This window comes from Nesoenas mayeri, assembly GCF_963082525.1.
Source record: "Nesoenas mayeri genome assembly, chromosome: 10".
Lineage (NCBI taxonomy): Eukaryota > Metazoa > Chordata > Aves > Columbiformes > Columbidae > Nesoenas > Nesoenas mayeri.
The window spans coordinates 20,453,391-20,478,524 of NC_137560.1; the positions used below are offsets into that span (position 1 = coordinate 20,453,391).

Sequence of the window (25,134 nt, forward strand, 5' to 3'; positions counted from 1 at the left end):
TCCAGAAACCTGCCTGACTGCCCTCCAAAATAACTGAGGGGTGGAGGAGAGAAATTAAGCGCTCCAATTAGTTTTAATCATTCTACGCAGTGAGGAGCTTTATAAAATTACTAGACAGCTTCCAATCTGCATAAGCACAGGGCTGTTGAACCACGGCATTGGGCGCTTTCACATTTACTTTGGAATGATTGAAAGTTGCTCACCGGAGTTCAAAGATTAAGTCGTAAAGAGCAATTTAGGGCAAATTGAATATCAAAAATGTAAGAGATTAAGTACACAACAAATGGGTAAAAATCCATTTAGAGATCTCTCCTCATATGAGAGAGCGTTTAGGCTAAGTGAACATTTAATCCTTAACAACTGGGTTTTTATACTCTTGGTGACTCTCCATGTGAGTGCAGAAAGCTGAAAACTTCAGCAATTTTGAATGTGTAGTTACTGCATAATCCCTGGCCACTCATGTTTCCTTTCAAGTGGACTATCTAGAAATGATTTACAAGTTCCTTGGCAGTATTTAGCCCAACATTCCTATAAGTAACCACTGGGAAAAATAACCTAACTTCTTGGACTGAACTTTCTAGTTTTTCCATGCTCACTAATTAAGAGCACTATGTGCTATAAAATTAGTACAGCTGGAACCCGAGATGCTTTCTGGCCTGTTTGGAGGAAATGAATGTGCACTGGTGAAGTGAAAACCAACAGAAGCTCAGGCTGTGAGACTACGGCCACTGAAAAAGGCTGTGGCTTTGTCCTCTGGCTGTTCATGAGGCTGTCCTGGATACACGGTACAAAACATTTTGTGCTTTCTGTGCCTCAAAATGGCTTTGATTTTCTTTTTTGACACTTGGCAACTATGAAAGCTTGTACTCCTAATAGTTATTAATTCTTACAGAGTGTTTTCATGATGGGGCAGACACACTGCAGGTTACTGCAATGGCACGAAGTCCACTGTGGAACAGATTGCTGTAGTCTTTTATGATTTTAAAATGATTAAGCTCTTTTCTGAAGTAGGAAAACACTGCGTCATGACCAAAACGGTAGTATTTTGGGCCAGACTGGGACCGATATTTAGGTTAGGTTGTACTACCTTGGTCTTGTGGACTCCATTAACTCCTGATGACAAAGACTTATGGAGCAATAACATACTACGAATCAAGAAATCCAACACATTGCAGCCCCTGTACTAAAAAGCAGCCCAGGTGAATTCCTCTTAAGCAGCACTAGAGGTACTTTCTTCTTAACTCATGCCCATAAAACCAGCTTTTCTCAGCAGTGCTGAGACAACAAGCCCCATCTCTCACCCACAATACTAACCTGGCTATCCAGTCCAAGCAACAGAAGCATAATAAAAAAAAGGATTGCCCAAAAGGTGGGCAGCGGCATCATGGACACAGCTTTTGGGTAGGCAATGAAGGCCAGGCCTGGACCTAGAGAAAGAGAAAATAGGAAAGGGGGAAGGGAAGAGAAATAGTAAGTCCCAGCTCTTTGACACAGGTAGCCACCCTCAAATGCAGGAATGCCTGGTTCCGTTCAGATAAATCCAAACGCGGCTGGAAATACCAGAAGTGAAACAGTTTGGCTCTTTTATCTGAAATCGAAGCACGCATGACTACAGCAGAAACCACAGGCAAACCCCCAAGGCCATTGCTAACAGATCACCAGTTTTAACATCTGTCTCAAACATGCCAATAATGGAGGTGATCCCGCGCCTGCCCCGCGCAGACACGGGGCAGGGCTGGGGCAGGGGAGGAGGAGTGACCCGGGGGAATGGCAGGATCCCACCGCTAGCCCACATGGCCACCATGAAGATGATGATGATGAAACTCTTTTGCATGCAGGGAAGGGGCTCTGCTCCAAACGCTCCCTGGGATCTTGGCTAAATACAACCACTGCCTCCCTCTGTATGCAACCTCCAAACCCAGCACGGCTTTTCTAAAGCGGGGTTTGCACTCTGGGAGTTTGCTCCTTCGCTTCTGCAAACCCTCCCTGCTGCACTGAGCTGATCAGGCTACTCCTACTTATATTAGCTGTGGTCCCTAAAAAAAACTGCTGGTGTGTAAAATCACTTTGTGTAAAATGGCTTTCCCGTGCTGTCACATCATCTGCCCCTATCCAGCCAGCCTCGGCAGACCTGCCACAGCGATACTGATACGAGCAACATCAGCGCCAAGTGATGGATAGAAACAGGCTGGGAGCAGCAGCGGGGCTGGGACTGAGTGTCCAGCTTCTCAGGTCTGGAAAGCCAAGTCTTGTAGGCGAGGGCTCATCACTAGACTGGGTCTTATCTGCAGCATGGACCAAGATGGCATCTCCCTGGTACCCACACCCCGACACAGGGGCAGAGCCCTTGCACGCTCATCTGGAGCCGGGAGCTCCCGGCTATCACTATCAGAGCTTCTGAGGAGAGAAAAAGAGCCTTTTCTGAGCGGGACACGGGAACACTGGCAACCCAGCATGGACAGCGAGCTCTCAAAGTGGTTGCAGAAATTTGGTGAAGCCGCCAAAAAGTTCTGAGGGCAGATTGAAATTCAGATTAAACTTGGGAATGCTTGGCTCATCCGCTTGTTTTAAGTAGCCTCAAAAAAAGCAGGATTTTCAAGTGGATTCAAGTGATTTTGAATAGGAAAAAGAACTTTTTTTAAACTGCTGCAGTGTGGGGACAGAAATCTTATCTCTCATCTGGACAGAAAAATCTCGAACTATGCTCTTCCTACCTCCTGCTTTTCCTTTCCAACAAGAAATATGGAAAAAGAAACAAGAGAAAGAGGGAAAAAAAAGATGACTTTTTTTCCAAACTAAAGAAAACTTTAGGTCACTGAAAATACTTGAGCAGAAATAAATACAAATTAGCCAACAATCGAGCAACTAATTTTATTTAAAATGAAACATAACTAAAATTTTATATGACAGAAGATACCAAAAAAATAGTGAATGTCTCAAATTTGGGGGGGGGGCTTTGCTTTTTGCCTCCTGACTCTGTGGATGCAGTAGATCCTTCCTAAGGAAGAACCGCTACCAATGGTATTTACAGCTGATCTGTGCAACAGATGAGACAGATGTAAAACTGCTCTCCTCAAAACCTGCTGCAATTCTGTACGCTTTGGCCAGTGACACTGTCCTTGCACTGTGACACAGCCTTGTGCCCTTAGCCCTGCGCTAGCTTTGGTCGTCCTTTGAAACAAAGCGTTGAAATAGAAAGAGCAGAAAAGTCCGTGTGAAAGAAAATGTTCCTGGCATCCCCTCGGCTGAATATAAATAATCTAAAAATTGTATTTAAGGTGAAACGCTGTTGCTCTGAAGGGTGTTTTGCAAAAGTGAAGGACTTGTGGCTGCTATTAAGAGCTAATTAAGGTTGCCACAATCCCGGCCCACTCGCTGGCCGTTTGCTGGCAAAGCGCCGCGGTCCAGCTGGAGAGCAGAGAGCGGGCCGGCATTAGGAAACCCAAGGCGCTATAGGCAGGCCCGCTTCATTGGAAATTGTTTGCAAATGGGATTTAAATAAATAAATAAATAAATAAATAAATAAATAAATAAATAAATGCAAATCTTGTGCTGTTTTAACGCTGCTACAAATTGCACTGGCACTCAAGTATTTTATCCAGCCAGAGACACAGCACAGATTGGGCAGGACTCACTACGGCTCTGTGGAGACTCTGCTGCTTTCCTCTCTGCCTTTAAAAGTATTTCTGAAAAGAAAAATAAAAATCTAGGGGCTGTTTATTAAAAATCTGGGAAGCCACAGGGGTCTAATTTAACTGTCGTGTAAACCCCTTAGGGACGGTGAAGGGCCAGCAGAAGCCACCGCTCACTGACAAGCGTGTCCTGGGCACATTGCGCTAAGGCTGAATTTGGCACAGGAAAAAAGATGTGGCCATGAGGTTCTGATGTCAGCAAATTTGTTGATGTTCCCCTGGCTTGCAAGAGGGTAAACAAGGAAACAGGAGGGATTTAACTCACTGGGACGAGACGGGGGGAGCAGGAGGTCTTGGACAATGTCCTTTCCCTGGTGCCACGGCCAAGTGGCAGTGACTCTGCTCACCTTTCCCGACCCAGGGGAGCCGTTCTGACCTTCCAGCATAAGAAAGCAAAAAAGGCAAGGCCAAAAAAAAGAGGCTCGAGCTCCTGCTGAATGTCTCTGCACTGAGAACTCAGCAGCGAGAGCTTCCCCCATGGCCACATGTGGGTCCTGGGACACTCATCCCACGGGGACCAAATGGTCTCTGGTGGCTCTGCACTCAATCTCTGCTGAGAAAGGCAGCGAGGAAACCCATGGGGAGTGGTTGGGATAATTTTGGTAATGTTTACTGCCATGTAAAAACATCCCTTAGGACAGCCGGTGATGATGGGCAACCCACTGAACAGTGAGATGGTTGAAGTCTCTGGCTATTAGCAACTGAGGCTGAATTTAAATAAGGTAGAAAACCTGAAGGAATCAACAGCAAAATATGCAAGACACTGAAAACTGAGTTGGGAAGCTAATCAGCGCCCTTCCTGTCCCTATAACAAGATATAAAATCCCTCCTTTAAAAAAATGCTTTTTGAGCTGTTTGATGAAAAAATGCTATGTAGACACTAAGTTTGTTAGTTAATTTGCATTTTAAAATGACTTAAAAATCCAACGTGACTAGAAAATGGTTTAATTCTAAAAATGTAAAGCAACAGGGATATAGCTGCCTGTTTCACACAGATTTAATAATAGAAATTAGAATAAATATTGACCAGATAAAAACCTCATGTGGAAATACTTAAAAATGCTACTCTTGGAATTGATCCACCTACATATTAAAAAAAAAGGGGCTATTTATGATTCATTCAATAGGTTTATTCCCTTGCTTCCTGTTTTCAAGCAAAGCAATCAACCTCTGATCAAAATAAGCATTCTGGCCAAGACTGTTAACTAATTACACTTGCGAGAGGTGTGCCAATTGCAGCCACCCAAGAATCCAGCGGTGCCACCAATGCCATTAGTTTGTCATTAGCCCTTGCGAAGTGAGATATTTTTCTTAAAGACTTAATTCCAGAGCCATGTGATCAGAAGACTTATTGACTTTTGCAGTTCAATAGCATGTTTGCAGAGGAAAGCAGAGGAAAGCTTTCAAATGCTACTTGGGTGAATTAAAATTGCTCAGAAAGAAAAAAAAATCAGAAGGAAATGACAAAAGTGCAGGCAGGTGACATTGTTATTACTTGAATCTGATTAGCTTTAAGCCTCTTGGCGGTTGAGGCCTGACTCATTATTTTTGAATGGTAATTCCCATCTAATCGGTTCTACATGAGAACACATGGTTATACCTGCCCTCATGGACAAGACTTGCACGGGGGAAAAAATGTCTTCTGTTTTGTCTGAGAAAACATTCACCTGCTATGAGGGTTCAGCCTCCTTCAGCTGCAAGTGTGCAGCTGGACGTTAATGGGAAGAACGTTTCTGAACCAAGGGAGGAATCTAAGTGTGCAGCCAGTTTCAAAATGGGCTTCTCGTGGGTCTGACAACCTCACCCTGAAGCTACAGACGGCACATACAGGATTGCAACAGCTGGAGTTCACGTGGATGAAACGGTCCACAGAACCAAGGAAATGGAGTTCTCCAACTTCTCTTGGCTTTCAGGGAGATTTGGGAATGTCTGCGTGTATGTCCCTGCAAAAGGCCAAGGTAACACTCCCACTGCAGCTCTCCACTGTGAGCAAGCAAAACTAAGGTATGAAAATATACATAAACACTGGCTATTTGCATGAAAATAAAGGTAGTCTGAAAAGGAGGATGGAATAAATTGTTGAATCAATGACCCTAGATAATGGAGTGGTTACTGTAACTCTAATCTCAACTCTAATGGATTAGCACATTCTAGGAAATGTGTTCGCTGCCCTGTTAATCAAGACAGAGTAAACAATACAACCCCGGCTAACCCTCACTGCTCTACGTGAAAGCCCAAATCAACAATGTGCTTATTTTTCCGGAGATTATGGGAAACCTTGTCCTGTTTTTATTGCTTAGATGTTAGCTGATTGAGTCTGCAGAACTTTGCTCACACGCTGGGCGGCAGTGCCCACCACCACTGCCACAAATACCATCGTACCTGACTCTGCCACATCAGCAATGTTCACCCCTTGCTCTTGTGCCATGAAGCCCAGGACGGAAAAAATTGCGAAGCCAGACACAAAACTGGTACCACTGTTCAGGCATCCCAGCAGCAAACAGTCCCTAAGTCACACATATGTCATGGAGCAAGTTAATTAAAAAAAAATTAACCCATTGTCCCTACTTTATTTACATCATTTAGCTAAAACACTAAACCCCCTTGGATGGAAACTTGCCTATAGCAGTTGTATTTGTATTTGTTGTAGCTCCCCAGGGAAGTCATTGCTCCTAAGCAGATTGCATATGAGAAGAAGATTTGTGTCCCTGCATCTATCCAGACCTGAAGGGAAAGACAGAAAGACTGTTATTACTGGCACTGTTGCATTGCAACATTCGATACAAACACACAGTTCAAACTACGCAAAAATCAACACAATAATTGCTTCCATTGAGGGTAATAGCTAAAGGGTCAGGGAGAGAGGGAAAGAGAACATCACATTTGCAAGTTTGGCTTTTATAGGAAAAGAAAACTGTTAGCATCAGAGCCCACAAGAACATCATCTCTACAACAGTTCCCATATCACCTCCCCAGAGATGCTCAGTATTTCTAGTTTCTTAGTCACTCAGCTGATCCTTCCTGTTGGCGCGACAATAAACGTGTTTCAGAGCAATAGGAAACGCAGAAGTATTTATAACATTGCTTATATCTGTGCTAACTCATTTCAGTTACAATCAGCTGACAGTCACTAAACTGAGGATGTGAAAAGCTTGAGAAAACACATTTGTGCATTTGGTTTGCTTATTTTTCTAGCTTTCTGGTTGGTTTTGTATCTGTTCAAAAGCAAGATAAAAAGCGGTAGGGGTAGGGGAAAAACAAGTAAAATACAATGCACTTTATAAGATACGTATCTGATCTCAGGCTCATGATTCTCCTGATTACATTAAAAAAACATACAGAGTGAAATAACAGCACACCATCAACTTCTCGGTTAGAAAATACATAGAAAGCTATCAAAATGCATCCACCGAATCCCATCTGTTCGCTTCTTCCTGATAATGCAACTCTGCTAATGCCAGTAGAAACACTAAGGAGTCTAAGTAAGCAAGAATTAAGAACGTAGATCGTCCCCTCCTCCCTCCCACCACCTCAGCGCTGGGCTTAGGGCTAAGAGTAGATAATAAAAATGATAAGAGTCCCATAAATGGTGATTCATTCATAAAATATCATGCCTCCTATAAAGCGGGTGTCCTGTACAAAGAGGGCAAGAGTAGAGAACGAACCAAGTTTCTGCAATGTTTCTTTCAATTATACTTTTCCTACTTAACCACCGACTCGTTAGAAAGAAATAGCAAAGAAAGACATTCCCTCTCGCTGTGACCATCATTTTGTTATTTTCAAAAATCCCTTGGTTTTCTATTTTTGGGGGGGATATTGCAATTTTTTTCATTTCTCATGTGATCACCATTTGCAGAAATTATGCTGGTCTGCTCAAGTGTCACATGTGAGCACAGACATGAATCTCATCACAGCCTATACATAAAGAGCAAGCCAAGCTCCCACTAGCCAGGGCTGAAAGCACCTTTCCATGTGTCTTCTTTCTTCTATTATTTCATTCCCTTCTTTCCCAGTCTCCTCCTATTGACACTAAGTGACACTGGTACTCACAGTTGTCGCTTGCTGTTCCATCTGTGAAGCTCACGTGTCTCTGCTTTGAAACTAAAGACTATCCTCATTAAAAAAAACGCGTCTCCCTTACCTTACCAACAAGAAAGTTGAGATTGTATAACGGGACAGAGTCTACAGCCTCAGAGTCCTTTGATACAAAAAAAAGTACACACGCATACACACACGTACATACACACGGAAAGATGCATTAACACATTTAACAGCGACCTTCTCAAGCAGATCTCTGGAAAATATAACCCAGCATTAATGTTCATGCTATATTTATATCTCTAAAGACTGTGGGGAAAAAAAATCTGCCATTATATCACCACCATCACCCTCCACCATTCTCCTTCGCATAGGAAATCATCCCGCTCCCCACCCCCAGTTCTGTACCTGTGGGTCGGCTAACCGTGAGATATCGGGATAAAGGTAAAACTTGATGCCTTCTGCAGCTCCAGGGAGGGTCACGCCACGGATGAGTAGAACAAGGAGCATGATGAACGGGAATGTGGCAGTGATGTACACTACCTGGCAATTTAAATAAAAAAAATAGGTAAGTTTAGACTGTGGCACCAGGATCAAGAGATCTAATGATGGGAATTCAAAGCCCCTTCATACCTAAAAAGAACCCAACCTGAGTGTTTCTGCACTGACTTTTAGTATAATGATCTTCACCATCTTACTGCTTAGGCCTGAGGCAAAGTGGATTCAGAGGTCACGTCAGGCAGAGACACACAGGATTTTATAAAACTCATTATTTCGGTCAGCAAATCTGCCTTTGGCCTCGTTGTCCTCCTCACATGACATCGCCTTGGCCGGGGCAGCTGGAGAGATCCCCTGGCTGCGGGTGCCCGAAGCACCTCATTCCTTATTTGAACTCAAAACCTGCAAAGTGTTTCGCAAGACTTATCTGCAAACAACGCTGTGCCCTCCCCAGCCCTACCCTGAGACAGCCAGAAACTCTTACATCGAGGGGGGGCTTAAATATAGGGGCTGCATTTGTATTCCTGCAGCGGCGTGGCTTTTGGTGCTACCTCCAACTTTGCTGCGCAGCCTCAGCACCGCTCTTACAGGCAACAGCACACGTTTGTCAGAGATGAGGATAATTCGGTCCATGGTCCTGCATCTCCCTTCCCATCGCCTTGAGTGCATGAAGCCCTTCAGGTTGGCATCAGCCTCAACGCTGGTCATTTCCAGTCCCTTAACTTCATTCTTGCCCTTGCTGCCTGTTCAGCAACATCATTACTGGAAACTAAGGATCTATTCATCCCGTTTTGAGAATATGTCTTCATTATCTTTAACCTCTATTCCCACTCTCTATGAACAACAGCCTACTTCTTGTTATCTTCTCATTCATTTGATGAAAGAGCCCTTTGCTTTAATCTCCAGTGTGAGGGTTAATTGAGCTTGCGTTTGGACAGTTCTATCTTTAGACCCACACTTTTTGACCTCTAACATTTTTCTTTGCTCACCAGTGCTTTCGCTCATTCTTTATATAACTGCTGTGTTGCAATCAAGAATCACTACTCTCCAAGAAAGGGTGTTTTTCCTGGAGTCAGATGATCCCCCCAGGTAATTACAGTTTGCTGCCACGACTTAAAATATATTGGTGTTTTCCAGAATTTGTTTAACTACAGCAAAGCTTGTGGGATGTACCATTTTTCTTCCTAAGTGTGTCCTCTGAGAATAATGAGGAGAAATCAAAGACTGCATTGCCGTAATCATTCATGGAGCCAGACTAATTTCATAAAATGCAAGGAAACCTTTTCATATATATGCTTTTTAATTCTCCCCTTGAATTTTCTGTATATTTTCCATTGACAATATATACGGCACATGAGCCTAGTTTCACCAAAACCGGAGGGATAAAAGGGGGATTTCTATGCTTTCCAGGAGAAAATCAAAACTTTCTTACAAGCAAGATTTGCAGGAACTGAGTGAACAACACTCACAAGTGGCCTTTGCACTGCAGGTACGGATTCTCTCGTAATGCTGGAGGAATTTTTAAGATCAAGCACAACATCCAAAACATAAGCACAACTATTATTTTTCCTCATGATTTTGTGTTTATTTGTCCAATACGCTACTATGAGATTTAAAAACTATGTCGTTATTTTTTCCCAAAGAGCCACTAACAGGCTGGAAAGCAGGGAAGTGCTATAAACAACCATCCACTAAAGTAAACTAGACTTCTCAAATAATTCGAGTCCTTCGTTAGAGTTTACAGTTTACTTTTGTTTGACCTCAAAGTTAACGGAGTCAACCAGAGTCTTTCCAATGGTTTTGTCGGGCTTTGACTCGGCACGAGCTCAGATGCTGCGGAGAGGAGGCAGCAAATCCCTACCAACCGCCTTGTCTTAGAAATGAGAACGTTCTGCTGGATACCCAGCAAACACAAATCTTTAGACAACTGATTTTAACAGACTTGTTTTCAACCTGTTACCTTCAGAGGGGCTGGAAATAGTGTACCATAGGGAGCTTGGAAAAACCTCTCAGAGCTACCGCAACCTTTTGCAAGCAGACACCAGGTACTGCAGGAACATGTGCTGCGACTCGGCTGCTGAAGGAGATTTATTGCGTTCACCTTTATAATAAAATTTACACAATCGCCTCACTCGGTCACATCAATCAGGGGGAAAAGAGAAGCAAATATTTTTGTCAATGTATGCTTTAGAGGTGTGGAAGGTGTTCTATGGGGCAAAGCTGGCGGGAATCCAGGGTAAGTTACCAGCGTGATTTTAATGAGGCTCCATGATAAAAATCAGGGGAAGCAAGAGAGAAACGACAGTAAATCAAGTAGTTTAGTCAACTGTGGAACTAATGAGGTCTGGCTTCCTATGGAGGTTTGTCTCCTGCTTGATTCTGCAGCGTGTAACAGAATAAAACTGCTAAATGATGCTTTTTCTGCATTTGAGGCATTTGCAATTGCTCGCTCCTCTTGGGTTTCACTGGAGGCTGATAAAAGATGGGCTCCTGCTCTGGCCTTTCTCTCAGGTGGGACACTAACAGGGTTGCTCCCTTCCACTCACTTGACAAGAAATGTATCAGAGCTTAGTCTCAGTCTCTGTTATTCATCTGAAATGCTGCCTCAACCAACAGGTTTGAAAGCTAAGAGCCACGCACGTGCAATGGCTTCAAAAGCCTCTTCTCATTAAATTAGATTTAAAATCACTACTGTAAGCAAGGGGCAATAATATTGTGCTTCATGTTGTTAAGTGATTGGTCAAGATTTTCTGTAATTTGTTTCTTGCACTGGAGTAGGATGAGGTTCAGGAATGATTTGTTATCCTTTAAAGGAAAACATGCTACTAAAGAGCACACGATGAGACTAAAAACACAAACTATCCACGATCTCTGTAAATGACAGCGCTTCTAAACGAGTAATGAAGTTTAGTCTTCGGTGTCTACACGGAGCTCTTCTGTAAGCGAGCAGCATTTCAAAAATGCTGTGTATCCAGCACTTTCCACTGACTTAAAACATCCCCACCACAGCTATGTTAACATCCAGCCCCCTGCACTGAGAATGAACTTGGCCGGTGTGAGAGCACGGCCAGGGAGCGCAGAGCACCACACGTCGCAAGTCCAAGACCTTCCACGCTCACAACATGGACCAGCAGGACGCTCATCCCCAGAGAGATGAAGTGGTACTCGAACCATGCCAGTATCTGCCTCTTGATGCCATTCCAGTAACGGCTACTTGACTTATGGGCATTTTGGGAATTGGCAATCACTTTCTAATGTCAGCTGAATCCAAGTCCCTCTTTTATTCAGTGAAAAAAATACATATTTTTGCAAGGGCATAGTGAATAGCTTTAAAAGCAGCACTACTTCGTATTCCTAACATCTGCTAACTGCAATGATTAGAAAAGAGGTAAAAGAGCACTTACTTTCCCAGTGGACTTGACTCCTTTCCAAATGCAGAAGAAACATATCACCCAGACGAGGAGAAGACACAGTGCTAGATCCCACTTGATAATACCAATATGTTCAATTCCCGAGGACAAGCTCAGTACGTTGCGCCTGAATAGTTGAAAAGAAACAAAATTAGATGAAAAAGCCTGATTGTGAAGTCTGCGAGTATAGCGTGGTATCGTATATGTCCCTGTGCCCTGAATGCTGCTTGCTAAGTCAGTGCGGCTTATGGAAGCAAAGCTGAGCTTTGCAGCCCTACACCTTCCCTAAGCTTGTGGGACTTTTTTTTTTCAATATACGGCACAGTTATTTCATTTTAAGCTCTTTTTAGCAGCCTGTGACTGCTTCAGGAAGAGATAAGAAAGTGTGCACAAAGTTCTGAGGCTTTCACATTTGCTCCCTGGGAGACACAAGACCAGCTCACCCTGGCATTGCCATGAAACCCGGCTTTGAAGCCACATGGCAGCGTTGCACACAGTGTCTCCATCATGGACACTTGCAACTGCCCTGCATCCATGTCCTTCTCCTCATTTTCGTTCATTACCAAAGGGAAAAAGCGATGCGGGGAACATCATGCTATGCGGCTTTGCAGGGTGAAGGCTGGAGCCATGATCGGGTCTCCCTGTGGCCCCCACATACAAACACTGTCCGTCCCCAGCACGGCTGCCACCAAGGTCTTGTTTAGCTAACTCCAGATATCGGGTAAACTTTATTCTGTCACTTAGGTTAATAAATAAAAAGAAATTCCTAAACAGCGTCTTAAGGGAGCAACATTCAACCATAAAAATACTCTGCTCTTCAGGGGAAGAAATTCATTAAGGCTTCTCTCTTTCGGTAATTGCCATGAATCATTGTCAAATACTGATTTTAAACTATTTTTTATTTTACTTTCGTGCAACATACTGTGTCCTCATACACTGGACACACCTTATCGTGCCCAACACTTACTTCATTTGTCAAATACGTATGAAAGAACAAACTGTTTCTTACTGTTCCCTTAGATAAAACTCCTCCACAAATGAAGCAACTAAACTCTGAAGACCTTCTGCAAGCTTTTTTTAAGTCAAGGAGAATTTTGACCTCAGTCACAACAGAAATGGTTCACCCTGAGACTACAGAAATGAACTTGCTAACTAAAAAAATGCTAATTAAATTCTGTTTTCAGACAACTACAAAAATCAGGCATTTTCCTTCACCTCCATTGCGGAGAGCAGAAACCACAGCGTTCCGGGGTGCCGTACCACACGTGTGGTGTGTGCGGTTTTGCGTCTGGATCCAGTACAAGAAAACACACTGTGGGTTTTTTTCCCCCTGAATTAATTACCTTTTTTCTTTCTTTGTCCTACTACCAAGGAAATAACAGCACATGAAGTCACTGATGGAAAATTTGCACTTAGTTTTTTGAAAAAAAACCCCCTGGATTGACCAGTTTAATAGGACTCAAACCCTCACCCACCTGTTCTTGTGCCTCTGTTTGCCAAATTCACTCATATTACCTATGTGAATGTGTTCTCGCACCAAGTGCTTTATTCTCTCTGAACATGTATTTTGTTATGGAAAAGGACTAATGGCACCAGACAGGGTAAGTCTGCCCTAATCAGCACAGCTATTCAACAGTTACGAGAAACCCCTCGGTAATGAATATTTGGCACAAAATTGCAGTCCTGGTTCACCTGTGCCTCAAGAAACCAAGGAAAAACCCGCTGTGTGTATACAAAAGAAGAAAATACATTTATAAGATGACAAATTTCAGCTGCAACCTTCTGTGGCTCTTCTACATATAAATGGCAATTTTCCAATCTAAGGGGCAGTTCATATTAAAAAGGCAGCCTATAGAGCTCACTCTCAGGAAGCCATGAATAATTAACTGCAAATATATTTTGGAAGAGGGAGCTCTATAGATGCATTCGGCTAAGTTTTCTTTGTTTTTTATTAGGGAACTAAAAGCAAATGGTCATCTCACCTAGAGTTTGTCCCATCAACCCTTTCAAGCTTTTTTGGAGGACACTCCAGTGGGTTATTAAGAGCCAGATACATTATGTTTCGATGGTAAGGGAGCAAGTGTACGAAATGATGCTCCGGCTTGTTCTCACAAAGACCGACTGCCTCAAGGAATTCGCTCAAAATTACCAGGGGAGCTTCAGCGTTAAAACTGTTTCATGGATTCTAACCCAACATATTTTTGCAGCAGAAGCACTCAACCTGAAAATTGAAGTTCAGGAAGGGGCCGCAGCCAACAGCTCTTCAGTTCTGTTACACAACCCACTGCTGCTTAAATTCAGCCAAGCCCACTCAACTAACTTCACACCATTTATGCATGAAGTTGTTACTAATTCTAATTTATAGCCTTGATGCTGTCAGTAACTGTCACTCATATATAATCGATGGGACAACAGGCTGGGGCTGAGTTTGCTGTAAACACGTGTTCTTAAACCTTGGTCATACATTAGTTTGTTTTAGTGGTGTGCAATATGGAAATGTAACAGGAGCTGTAACTGGCTCTAGAACATAAACAAAAATAACATGAGGAGAGTTATGCAATCCTTGAAGGATATTCCAGCTCGTTAATCAACTGAATGCAGAAAGGACCTTTCATACCAGGAAAGGCGATGCATCCTTTCATGTCGGATGGACAAGAATAACCAGTGCTGAAGCAGTATGGACCAGAAGACTACGATAAGGAGAATATAAAACAATTTCTAAAACTCTCAATTTGCCCCGAAAGGCAGAGACAGCTGCCCCAGATCTTGTTTAGTTTTGTGTTGCTCCCTTCGGGATTACACACCACTAGCATGTGACGGCCCTTCTTGGGATTTGGACAAATAAGGTCTGCTGATTACCAAATGTTTATAAACACTTGGCCAGCGCCAGACAATCAGAGGTTTTGTTCAATCATAATTACCCCATAACACTTATCCCTTCTGTACATGTGTAAGCCTTGAAGGTTTTGGACTTTAAAATAAAATCTTCAGAAATAAGACCTGAAGCATGTGATACCAAGAGGTAAGTCTCCTGATGCAAAGCCAGATTTGCTTAAAACCCTTTTACTGCTGCTCAAGCAAGCATGTGATTTGCACCGAACATTAATTCAAATGAACCGAAATGTCAGGCTGCGAAGGACACACGTTATTCAACATGAAGAGGTTAATGCATCAATGTGCTCAATTATATCTGGGCAGCGTTTTATAAAGCAATATTGGTAAGGACACTACATAAATATCCTACAATAAAAACGGCACTGGGTTTCAGAAACCAAATACTCACAAACCCCTGAATTGAACTGGAATTAACTGTGCCACAAAGCAGATGGATGTCTTCAGTTAAAGACTATTTATTGACCTGTCTTTTTGATGTGGTAGCTGGCTGCCTGGCAGCTGGCACTGCCTGCAATGGCAAAGTACCTGAAACTTGTTGGAATTATTTTTCATCTCAGAACTGTGAAGAATAGTAGCATGGCTGGGAGAAAATTTGGGATATTAAACACTTGCGCCACGTAAAATCTACATTACTTTAACTACAACAGTGCTGCGTGATCTCTGTCCTTACTTTAAGATACCAATAGTTATTTATGCGGAGAGAACAGCTATTTTTAATACTTGTGTAAGTGCCATAAGTCCTGGAGGCAGCTTGCTCTGTTAAGGGCAGTTTTGCTCATGATGCAACAGCGAGCTATGGACAGTATGTCTGTGTGAGCAGTGCTATGGAGCCAAACTCCTCTCTAGCACGACTCCAGGGAAGAGTTCAGTTTGTGATGCTTAGAGCTGTTATTTGAGGACAAAAGCTAAAGTGGTAGCAAAGCGCAAGGAGAGCTGCCTCCACAAGCGCTAATCGCTGAGCAACCTTTGCTCTGGCTGAGCTACAGAAAGAGTATGGGAAGGGGAAAGCGCTGTGAGGACGGAGGATTTCTCCTCCAGCCTGCCTAAACCTGTCAGGCTGTGCCTACAGGATTCTTTGGTTCAGCTTCCAGAGGAGTTCTGAGGATAGAAACTTGATTTACTTTAGAGGAAACTTAACTAGAAGCTCCAACCCAAATACGATCCCATCATTTCCCCAACCCATGGACAGCCTGCCCGGCCAGAAGGCCCTGCACCACATACCTGCCATGTCATGGCCCATGGGAAGCTCTGGCACCCTTTTTGGTCCTGGAACCCCCACAGTCTTTTCTTTCACAATCCCTTTCCCAACTCCCCGCCCTATCTCCTTCTGCTGTGGTATCTTCAGCCTGTTGAAGTGGATGTGCCACTTGGGGTCCCAGGGAGACAACCTGGCCCATAAATCTGTGTGCTACAGGAGTAGAAGCTTCTGGGGCAGTAGGGCAAGCCCATGGCCATATCAGGAGGCTCCTAAGCCCATGGTGGCCGTCAGGTACAAGAGGACCTGTGAGCAAAATTACTGCACAAAATTAAAGATGAACACAGAGCTGAGAGAATAACTTTATTTCTGGGGCAGCACTGTGGAGCCCTGCTTCCTTAGGAGGTCTTGAGGAGACCTTGGAACGTCCTACCAAGCCAGCCACCCATTTGGATTCAAGGCCCTCAGTCCCAAAGTTATTGTGGGACAGTCCATAGGAATGAAAGTTGCTTCCTCTTCCACTGCAATTTGCCTCCAAGCTTCCCTAAAGTACCCAAAGGTATAATTTAACAGATGTTTCCAACTCCCTCTTTATTTATAAGGGAGAAAGTCACCTGGGAACGGATCTGTGGCTCAATGAGGAAACGCAGGGCTCATGGCACGGTGGAAACAGCTGTTCTTGCAGCCTGCACCCCGTCTCTCGCACCAGTCACCGGTGCCTCTTGACAAACTGCTCGTCCAAGATCTAGCCTGCCCTTTGTATTTTGGCTCTTGTGTTGCAAGTTTTAGCACAGTTCATAAGAGTATTTTTTTCTAAACCTGATGCATGCCAAATATCTTCAGCATGAACACCATTCCTGCTGGGGCTATTGGCTGACGCCTCTTTTTAAAAATAGAGAAGTAGGTACAAGTTGACCAGGGGACCAAACTAGACTTTAAACACACTGAAAAAGCCAAGCTGAGTCAGAAAATAATTCTACTTTTAAATGACCATCTGAGCAAACCAAAACAAAACAAAATAAAACAAATCTTTCTAAGCTATTTGTAGATCCTTTGGATTTAAATTTCCCTACGGGTGTCTTCCTCTGCTGCTGTTTTGACATCTATATAAACACACAGAGATTTGAGGTCATGCCCTTTCAGAAATCAGGTTATGCAATGTAATTTAAAACTTGAAAAATAACAGAAATGGGAATAAGAAGCTTAGGCCTGATGAAATCCAGGCATCTGGCAAAACAGAGTTTCCTCAGAGTTACAGAGAAAAATGAGGTAACAACAATGACCTGAGAAACCTACAGTACGGGACAATATTCAACACCTTGTCAGTTTTATTGCCGAGATGAATGCCTTGTTTCGTTGTCAGATAGATGAGAGGTGTTCTACAGCTTCACAAAATGTGCAGCAAACGCTAACAATTGGGGAAGAGGGAAAGGCAACGGGGCGATTTGTCACTTTTGCCGTTGTAAATCCATGTTATCAGGGCATCTGAAGTGACTTGTTTCTGTTCTCGTGCTGCATTTAGAGAATCCCAAGCTAGAATGAAGCAAGTTTTCTGCCAAAACAGACGTTACAGTGGGCTTTTAGGGCTCCCTGTATGCTCTAGAATGAATGTGGTTATACATCTAACACCTTCCTCCACAGCCAGTCTGTCTCAGGACAGCAGCAAACACCAGTCAATGAACTGACATCCAGTTTTCCTGTTTAACATTCCCCACAGGGCCACCGTAAAATCTGACCTCTGGCACACCAATGAAGCACCCTGAAAGCACCACAAAGCGGGGATACTTACTCCCAAAACTCCGTGACAGGAGAGGTGAAGTTAGTGGCATTCAGTGATATCCAGAGCGTCTTGTTCTTCCTGAGAGTGTCTTCCACGCAGGTCGGCGTGTTCCACTTCTGGTGGCAGTGTGCCCAGGGCAGGACGCTCTGGAACGACTGGAACAGGTAGTAGAGCCCCCAGGCCAGGATCACGATGTAGTACACGTTCAGAAGGGACACAATCACTATGGAAGCATAACCAATTCCTGGCGAGAGGAAACAAATACGTGCAGATGTGACAGATGCTTCTTGCTCAGGCGCCTTGTGATCTCATGGAACTGGTGCTGTTCCTGCTGCATCATGGACTTGTATCCTGCTCTACTGCAAACTGTTGGACGCTCAACTCAATCACACATAAGCACAGACCTGCCCCCAGCTCTCACTGGCAATGGCACTCAGGGCTGAGCTCCTGCCTATGGTTTGCTGACAATGCAGGGGAGGTCTGAAGGGTGTCTACCCAATTTAACACTCACCTAGCTATTTCAGGTATTATTAGAGGGAAGTCAAGGCATCATGCTTTGCTTATTCTGGAGCTAAACCACCCCACTTCTTGGGCAACCTCATTCTCCCCACACCGTCCCTCAAGCCAGCTTCAGCAACTGGCTCAGCCCAGCCGATGTGCAAACAAACAAAAGCAAGCAAGACAGTTCTTGCACGAATTAAAAAGGAAAATTCCAAAGCTATCAACGTGAAAGCTGCTTTTTCTGCCCCAATTTCACTTGTGCAAAGGAAGCATGATATTTGTAGCTGTTACGGTTAATTAGATCAATGTTTAACTCTGCTATCAATATTCGACGATTAAAAATGTTCCCTGTTTGTTTTTAGAAGCGGGGTCACGGGCAGATAAGAGTGAGTCCTAGACAACTTCAGGAGGTGGCAGAATGCTGTTTCGGGGGAGGTTTTAACTAAATATCACAACTGTGCTCCTGAGTCTGGTATCTCTCTCCTAGCTCGGCACTTCAGCTCCAGTGGTAGGTTCATACTACTACTTAAGTCAGCAGCAGTCGCTATTTCTTTAAATACAAAATGAAAGGACTCTTAAAAAATCCTCTTTACTGAAAATCTTCTAGCTCCAAAAAGCTTACAAAGTTTGCCATTTAGGAATAACAGGGATATTTCCTTTAAAAACTTAGAGCAGTCTCTTAGAAGAGGGCAAAAAGCCTGTGAGGTTCCCTCTAACATCACTCTGACAGCTTCCCCAGCACCTATGATACCTGCCTCAAACGTTATAGTAATAAATCTTATTGCAACAATATTTTTTACCACCAGACATTAATTTTATGACAGGTGAAAACAACGAGAGCAAGTGCTATTTATTCTGCACAGCTGCATTTCATTCAGGATATACAGCTACTCATATTATTAGAGCTACAATTTCTCACTATGGATGCCTGAGAGATTGGTATTTAAACAAGGAACATTCCTTCCTCCTCCTCAAAAAAAGGCTGCATAAAAGTGGGAAGAGGAGTTAAGAAAATGGAGCTACAGCAGCACAATTATATCCACTTCAGCAGTATTCCAAGTACCAGGTGGGAGTGTGAGCCCCCCACTTCTGCCTGGGGTGACATAAGGGGAGAGAGATGTCTGAACAGTGACAGAGACACCTCCGCGTGAAGTGCCCACTCTTTCCAAAAGGGATCTGAAGAGTGGTGCTCTGTTCGGTGTAATTATTGCAAACAATTCTGCCTGTGCTGTCTGGCTGTAGAGGGTCATCTATATATAAGAGTCATCCTCAGGAGTTTTTCTAACCTGTCTTTGATTTTTCATTCTAGGTAACTTGCAGAGTGGCGTTCCCGTAATTCACATAATTCATGTGAGTGGTGGGTGATTCTTCATTTGCTGGCCAAGGCCCTTGAATAACACCAGATCAACACGCCTGTTTGCCAGGACTGCTCGGTTACGACAAAAGTCTTGGTCCTGAATCTGACCACAAAGCGCTGTCCAGGTTGTGGCTGTATCAGTAACAGAGGGGTGATGCCCAAGATAAGCTTTCACATGGCAGAAGGAGTTTGATTTCCAGAACAGAATAATGTTTTGAAGATGCTTTCACTAAGGTCACGTAAAAGACTCTAGCCTTCCAAACCAGCACTTTCTCTGACAACTGTGAACAAAACATTCAATTGCCTTTTTAAGGCATAATACGCAATTTCTTTCTTGCTTATCAGCAATTCTGCCAGTTAACAAGATGATAACATCAAAATCAATACCTTACTTTGTCCTTCAGACTCTCTGACTTCTACCTTTCCAGGAACCAATATTATACCCTCAATTACTACAGCAAATAGCTGAATTAATGGACATGAGGGGAATAGTGTTGCTGCTTATGGTTTACAGAGGTGTCTTGAAGCAGTAAAGCACAAGAAGATGTACTAACCAGTGAAAATAGGGCAGATCCTTTCCCAGCATGTAATTCCACCTTCAGAGGTATACTGTCCTAGCACCACCTCCAGGAAAAATACGGGAAGACCTCCCCCAAACAGGAAAATGAAATAAGGTATAAGAAATGCACCTGTTGAGAAAATATAAGAGTACAAAATTGAGATGGAGTGACTTTACACAGGATAGTCTAAAAAACATTAAAAGACTTATATAAACAAACATATTTGATACATTAGTATCAGTATACAATAATTTGATTCTGGGGTATTCTCGCTCATATTCAAGCTCTGTAAGCGGAACTGGTATGTAAGGCTGAAAAGGGCATTTTCTTACCTTTTTGAAGTGAAAATCTGCAATAACAATGGGGTTACGCACATAACAGTTTCACATGGCCCAGAACGCTCCTATTCTGAAATGCACTGGTCTGAAATTCTACTGGTCTATATTAATAGCATATCTTTTGGTTAGAACTCAGACTGAATCATAGCAGAAGTATGAGAGCAGGAAAGGTTCAGTAGTAGAAAATTTTAAATTGCTGTTGTTTTTCCATAATTAACTTTTAACAAAAACTATTAAGCAATAAAACGATCTCTCCTCAACACTGGTCAAGAAGGCAGAACACAGACGTGTGATTATTCTTTTTCAAAATGGGATGAAGGCACTGAGAGATCAATTCACGAGAATGCAATAAAGAAACACCCACCTCCGCCATTCTTGTAGCAGAGATACGGAAACCGCCAGACGTTGCCTAAACCAATAAATCCCCCAGCCACGGAGAGCAGAAAGTCGATCTTGCTCGCCCACTTCTCGCGCTGGGGCGGCTTTCCTTCTGCCTCATCCTCGGGCCGTGTCCCCGGGCTCTTGCCGGGGGAAGGTTTGAGGATGTCCTTGTGGAAATCCTTCAAGCACTGAAGCTTTTCCTTTGTCGCCATATTTCTGCTTTCTACATAGAAAAAGAAAACAAAAAAAGAAAATACACTGGGTTTATTAAAGAGTCTTTACTGGTAGAGCTCTCTAGCACTGTTTAACCAAGCTCAGTTCCGTAAAAACCAGTGCTGTTTATTAAGCTGAGCTGGGAAAATACATCTGCTGCCTTCACTGACCACAAGAGACAAACCATCCCTGGACTCTGTGGTCACCTCTTTGTGCCCAGCACAGTGTAGGGGACAGCAAAGGTCTGTCACCACTGCTGGCTGCAGACAAAAGCTGCAGCAGCAAACGGTGTTACTGAGCAAGTGTCTCCCGCTGCTTCTATGCCCATAATAAGGAACAAATCACTGCATCTGATTCCTTCTCAAACATTTAAGTGAAATACAGCCCAACAGTAAATCTCACCCTTCCAGATAAAACCCATTCCTCTATTTCCCAATAACCTGAACCATCCTGTGTCATTTATTGCCTGCGATTTCCTTTCCCTCATGTACTGTAAAGCTTTCAGAAAACTATACATTCATAAAAACCAGAATGGAAAGTCATTTGTCCTAATCAGCCTGCAGGAACTGAGGGAATCTTTTCAGCTTATTCCATTTTCACAACTGCACTGTTTTCCCTTGGGATCAATAAAGGGACAAAAATAAGCCTTTATATTCAATTACTGTCTTATACACACCTATACAATCAAACACTTTGCCAAGAATGATGGCTCCTTAGTTAATTAAAAAGTCAGTGGCATGAGTCACCTGATGCAAAAGACAAATTATATTAAAGCATAGCTGGTTTTAACATTTATACATATAATTAATGATGTTCAAAAATCATAGATTGTGTAAAAATAATAACAGAAATAATTACTCTTAGAAGCGCCTTTTTATCCCGGATTTGCCAATGAAAACAATTTTGGACTAACTTTTAGTTTTTATGTTAACTTAGACCTCAGGCACATGAGGCCAGTTCACCCCCCACATAACCCGCGTGACTTCAGCTGGATCTGACCAGTTACTTTCACATCGTGTTTTGATACTGAAAAGCAGGTGAAATTTTTCACCAGAACCAGGCAAACCAGCAAGTTTATTCCAGACCACAACCATTCCCGGCTTATACTTGTCATTGTGGGTGCACGGTCATAAAGAAACCATGCTACAGATTATCTCGTTTGATAGCTACCAGCCTCCCTCGTACCTGCCTGCTGGTTTTGATCTCTAACCTGATTTAGCTTGTGGCAGTGACCTGAAACCTGAGCTGACATTAGCTCTGCAGGAAGTTTTTAATCCGAACATGATTTTTGAGATAGATATGCATCACGATACCTGTAAATCTTTCCATCCACCACGGAAAGTTTCAGAAGGCTAACATTTCTGCAAACCACAGCAGCTCGATATTTGCCCCACTGACATATTGGTGGCCTTTGCGAAGCAGTTATTGCGACAGCAGTCACCTATCAGGCCATGATCTAAGAAGGGACTTTAATCTTCACAATGCTAATCTTTATGACTTTCTACTGGCTTTTAAAAAAGGCTACTGCTGACTGCATGGATATGAGCGACTGCAATGCCTCCTGGTCAACAGCAGAGAGAGCTCATAGAAGGAGAAAGGTAATCATAGAATGGTTTGGGTTGGAAGGGACCTTAAAGATTATCTAGTTCCATATCCCCTGCCTTGGGCAGGGACACCTTCCCCTAGACCAGGCTGCTCAAAGCCCCATCCAACCTGGTCTTGAACAACTCCAGGGATGCGGCATCCACAGCTTCTCTGGGCAGCCTGTTCCAGGGCATCACCACCCTCATGGGGAAGAAGTTCTTCCATATATCTAATCTGAATCCACTCTTTTTCAGTTTAAAGCCATCACCCCTTGTCCAACCATTCAATGATTCTATGATCTCGCTCCAAGCCCCAAACAGGTACCACTCTGCATCATCCCCTGAAGTAATTTATTGAGGGAGAAAAAAAAATGTATGTAGGTACAACCACTTATCTTCTCAGAGGTTCCTACAAGGTGGCTGATGTCCTGCTCTCATTGCAACAGCAACCGGGCATGGAGAAAACCCCATTTCATTTTCTTTTGCTGTTTGTGCTGCCTGAATCCCTATCTTTCATCTTGCAGGAGAATGTCATAACCATCAGGCAACAGGCTATTCTGGGCTGAGGAATGGAGGGCATTTGGACTGTCTCTCATGGAAGCTGTTCTTCACAGGGGTTACTGAAATACTCATCAACAGAGGAAGAAGATGTACAGAGTTAACTCACACCTAGTGTTTAGGGAACGCTCTTGTTTTCCAGACAATTTTTCAGTGAACAGGGACAGCCATAAACCTGCTTAAGAGGGCACAGAGATATATAGATTTACAGAGCCCTGCAGGATTAAAGTTTGAAACCGGAGCTTAACTGCTCCCCATGGGGATTGCTACTGGGAATGCTCCGAAACAGAACACTGGGCACACAGGCAACTCTTATGTCAAAAAACTGAGGGGACCTATGGACATCAGCCACCTCCGAGATGAAAACAATCTTCCAGGACTGCAGTTTGTTTTACAATCTACTTCCATCTCGTGACACAGAGTTCTTAATTTTTCTACCAGCTCTAATCTTCTTGCCCACAGATTTACTTTGACCCAGGTGTTAGTCAGTTCTACCCAGAATTTGCAAGCCTGACCAGCTGATTGCGTTCTGTAAACCCAAACTGACCCTGGGACAGAGTGCCCACCCTGTGGTTTGTCCTGATTACTCCCACACAATGTGAAATGGCATCTTTTCAGCCTCCTGCTCTGCAACGGTGTGCGACTCTGTTTTAAAAAGGGATCTCTAATCTGTCTGAAGACACCCCAAACTAATGGCCACGTTTGAAAACCTAATTATTGAGTGTAAACTTTGTTTCAGCCTCAGCTGGAGCGTGAAGATGGATTGTGATCTTTGCCTTAGCCCGCAAATGACAAATCTTCAAGGTCACGCTTGCTTTTTGGGCGGCTGTTTCACCGTACAGGAGCCAGGAGATGGACCACCACGACTTTGCTGCAAGTCACCAGCTCCAGCTGGTGGGGAACGGTCCAGTACCCATCCAGCACCTGCACAAATCAGTAGCAGCCCAGTCTTTCTGTGTATATCTTATCTAGTCTTGCTAAAACCCCAATTGTGTTTCGAGGGCCGGCAGCTGTGGCTGGCAGGCACGTACCGTTGACCAATACCATACGAATTGACGCTAAGTGGCCACCTGGGACTGCGGTCCCAGCCTGTGTCACGTTCAAGGGATGTCAGATTTATCCCCCTTCGCTGCCAACCATTGGTGTCCACCCAGCCATTCCCAATTACAGGAACTGTCTACAAAGGCTGCAAGGGTGGGGGGTACAGGCGATTCTCCTTGGCGAAGAAAAGCCAAGAAAATCAAGTTTGTTTAGTGAAAGGCATTGTCTTTTTCCTTAATGGGGCTGGAGTTTCATTTCCTTCAGTTATGTCCCACTGGGTGAGGTTAAAATGGCTCTTAAGGGAAATAGTCTGACAGAGATGCTGAAACAATATGTTGTCACCGCCCAGGTCAGAACCAGAGAATAATAGGTTATTTTTACTGTATCACTTAGTGAGGATAGTATCCGAGATCTAAGTCCATCTGATTCCCCCAAGGAAATATATTGTAAGAAAATGCTCTTACAACCACACAGTCCAGAAGGAATGATCCAAGTCTGAGGTACATGTCTGCCTCCCGGGGACACACGTCTGCCTTGCAGGAGCCACATCTCCCTGTGAGAGTACCCCCTCCAGGAAGCTTCGGATGGCCCCAGGAAGCTCTGGCTTCATCTGATGAACTTAATACAGATAAATAAAAAGCAGCAGTCAAGCCTGCCGTTCACAGTGCTGAGTCCAGACAAACAGCTAGAGCCTGATCCAAAAGCAACGGGAGAAAGGATCCGCACTGAGCAAGGCCCAGGATGTGCTCTCCCACACATCAGTACAAATCCTAATTAACTGAGGATGAAGTTATTGACTGTCAAATTAACACTGGCGAGATGTGGAAAAGCAGAACAAGGGAGCAAGCACGGGCGCTTTGCATTTCTCAAGCATCTGCTCCCTGGTACCACCAGAGCACCTTGCGGGCTCTCGTCCTCCTTGCAGGAGAATCATGTATCTATCCCTTGAGCCTGGTGCACAGATCTCCTCATGTGAAACAGCCCTGCAATAACCCAAGCTCTCTCATTGCCCCCCGTGACTGATTAGTCTTTGGTGCACAGCTGAAAATACCAAAAGATGAGCCATAAGCAGAGCACTTTGACAGCCAGCCTGG

At 43.7% G+C, this 25,134-nt stretch overlaps 1 protein-coding gene across 19 annotated transcripts in view; it reads right to left on the bottom strand.

Annotated features, from left to right (window-relative positions):
- SLC6A6 (solute carrier family 6 member 6) overlaps positions 1-25,134 on the bottom strand; it is a 116,131-nt gene that overhangs the window by 12,763 nt on the left and 78,234 nt on the right. For all 19 annotated transcript variants that reach the window (XM_080350270.1, XM_080350280.1, XM_080350283.1 and 16 more), the window contains 8 exons: positions 20,629-20,868; positions 19,921-20,055; positions 17,518-17,752; positions 11,633-11,765; positions 8,139-8,273; positions 6,313-6,416; positions 6,075-6,199; positions 1,315-1,427 (listed from right to left, as the gene is read on the bottom strand). In XM_080350270.1, coding sequence (XP_080206396.1) covers positions 1,315-1,427; positions 6,075-6,199; positions 6,313-6,416; positions 8,139-8,273; positions 11,633-11,765; positions 17,518-17,752; positions 19,921-20,055; positions 20,629-20,857 — 1,209 coding nt within the window. In that variant the 5' untranslated portion in view covers positions 20,858-20,868. The remainder of the gene's footprint in view (positions 1-1,314; positions 1,428-6,074; positions 6,200-6,312; positions 6,417-8,138; positions 8,274-11,632; positions 11,766-17,517; positions 17,753-19,920; positions 20,056-20,628; positions 20,869-25,134) is intronic.